At 38.3% G+C, this 2122-nt stretch overlaps 1 protein-coding gene across 1 annotated transcript in view; it reads right to left on the bottom strand.

The window, feature by feature from the left end:
• The window catches only part of LOC106867383 (WD repeat and HMG-box DNA-binding protein 1), a 38985-nt gene that overhangs the window by 1929 nt on the left and 34934 nt on the right, over positions 1-2122 (bottom strand). Inside the window, exons 25-26 of the mRNA XM_052971559.1 lie at positions 1771-1775; positions 1433-1574 (exon numbers count right to left, since the gene is read on the bottom strand). Coding sequence (XP_052827519.1) covers positions 1433-1574; positions 1771-1775 — 147 coding nt within the window. The remainder of the gene's footprint in view (positions 1-1432; positions 1575-1770; positions 1776-2122) is intronic.

Raw genomic sequence — 2122 nt, 5'->3', positions numbered from 1 at the left:
CTCCTCCTCCTCGCCTTTAGTCTATTGATATTTTTTAGTCGCTTGACACGTTTTAGTAATTTATTTTCATTACTTATTTTAGTCGATTTGTATGTATCTTTTCTTGACAGGCGTTTCTATATAACTTGTATTTTTATGTGCATATATATATTTTTTACCTTCTGTGCTTTTATATGTATTCCTTTTATGTGTCGGAGGCCGTGATAATGTTTATATTTGATGAAATGTATGGAAGCATGGTGTTTTATATAAAGTCATTGACCCGAATTTGATGTTTGTTCTTTAATCAATATTTTTGGTTTCTGTCTCAATTTCATTTAAGCACTTCTTTTTTGCAGTTCTACAATTCCTTTTGTCGCCATAAAAAGAGGCAAAAATTATTTCTTGTCTTATACATACATATATTTATATATATATATATATATATATATATATCATCTTCGTTTAACGTCCGCTTTCCATGCTAGCATGGGTTATATATATCTACTATTGGAACTTACAATGTACAGGAATATTATATGTATACCATTCTGCCTAAATAATGGATCTGTAGATGCAATATCCCTGCATATCTCACATCTATATTCATTCCTCCACTTCACTCTCTATTTCATATTTTATCTAGAATAACCGATGAAGGGATATATAAAATATCCCAGAAACAGCTGTAAGACCTTTTATTTATAAATGTTCTAAAATCTTTCATAACCTTGGATTTTTATCTCATTCTGTTAATTTTATATATATATATCATCATCATCATCATCGTTTAACGTCCGCTTTCCATGATAGCATGGGTTGGACGATTTGACTGAGGACTGGTGAAACCAGATGGCTACACCAGGCTCCAATCTGATTTGGCAGAGTTTCTACGGCTGGATACCCTTCCTAACGCCAACCACTCAATGAGAATGTAGTGGGTGCTTTTACGTGCCACCCGCACGAAGGCCAGCAGGCGGTACTGGCAACGGCCACGCTCAAAATGGTGTATTTTATGTGCCACCCACGCAAGAGCCAGTCCAGGGGCACTGGCAACGATCTCACTCGAAAATCCTTACACATGTCACGGGCACATATACACACACACACACACACCCTATTTGATAGTATATTAAACGCACCCCAGTTTGAACAGTATGTATTCAGGAAAATTTTTTAAAGCATTTAATGTAGGCTCAACCTTCATATGTAGAGCCCAGGGTGATTTTTTTGAGACATTTTTCAGGGAAAAAAAAAGTGTATCTTATATGCCATGCATGCATGAATACATACATAAATAAATACACACACACACAAAAGTGCATGTATGTGTGAGTGTGTTTTCGCACATACATTGTTGCAGTGCTGTCAGTGTTCACACACAAAAGTTTACCTCTACCTATGTATGTGTGAGTACATGCCATTTCTGTGCATCAAGCGAAACCTCCCTCACCTCTTTTTCTTCACTGGAAAGTTCCTTGTATCTGCTTGTTGCCAACTGTTTCAGTTCGTCTGCTGACATGTCAGGGTTTTCTTGTTCAAGGTCATCTTTGTTTTCTTTAAACCAGGCGGAAAAACCAGATTTCACTGGAACACTGAAAACAAAAAGAAAAACACCACAATCACAATTTAAAAAGAAAAATACAATGGACAAAACGAAACATAAGAACGTGCATGGTTGTGTGGTTGAACAATCACATTGTTTGAGATGCAGTTGCACTGCACAACACCTTTAGCAAGTGTCTTCTCCTCTAGCGCTGTAATATACAAGGTGTTTGGGCTAAATTTGACTGTTTCTTGTTTTCAAGAAAAGATTATTGAATCAATAGGCCGGTTGTAGGCAAGAGAAGGATTTGAAATCAAAACACAAAGAGCCAGAAGAACACTAATGATCCCCTGATTCTGTAAGTTCATGACTCTGGACTGGTACTTTAGTCACCGACCCCCAGAGGGATCACAGGTAAAGTTGAACTCCATAAGTGACAATATTGAGAATCATGGTGGTGGTGGTGAGGAGAAGGAAGAAGGAGAGGAGGTAGGAAAGGAGGAGGCAGGAGAGGAGGAGGTAGGAGAGGAGGAGGAGGTAGGAGAGGAGGAGGAGGTAGGAGAGGAGGAGGAGGTAGGAGAGGAGGAGGAGGTAGGA

The sequence above is a fragment of the Octopus bimaculoides genome, chromosome 11 (genome assembly GCF_001194135.2).
Source record: "Octopus bimaculoides isolate UCB-OBI-ISO-001 chromosome 11, ASM119413v2, whole genome shotgun sequence".
NCBI lineage: Eukaryota > Metazoa > Mollusca > Cephalopoda > Octopoda > Octopodidae > Octopus > Octopus bimaculoides.
Note: the sequence above shows the minus strand (reverse complement) of the source record. Positions and strands in the feature narration are given on the sequence as shown.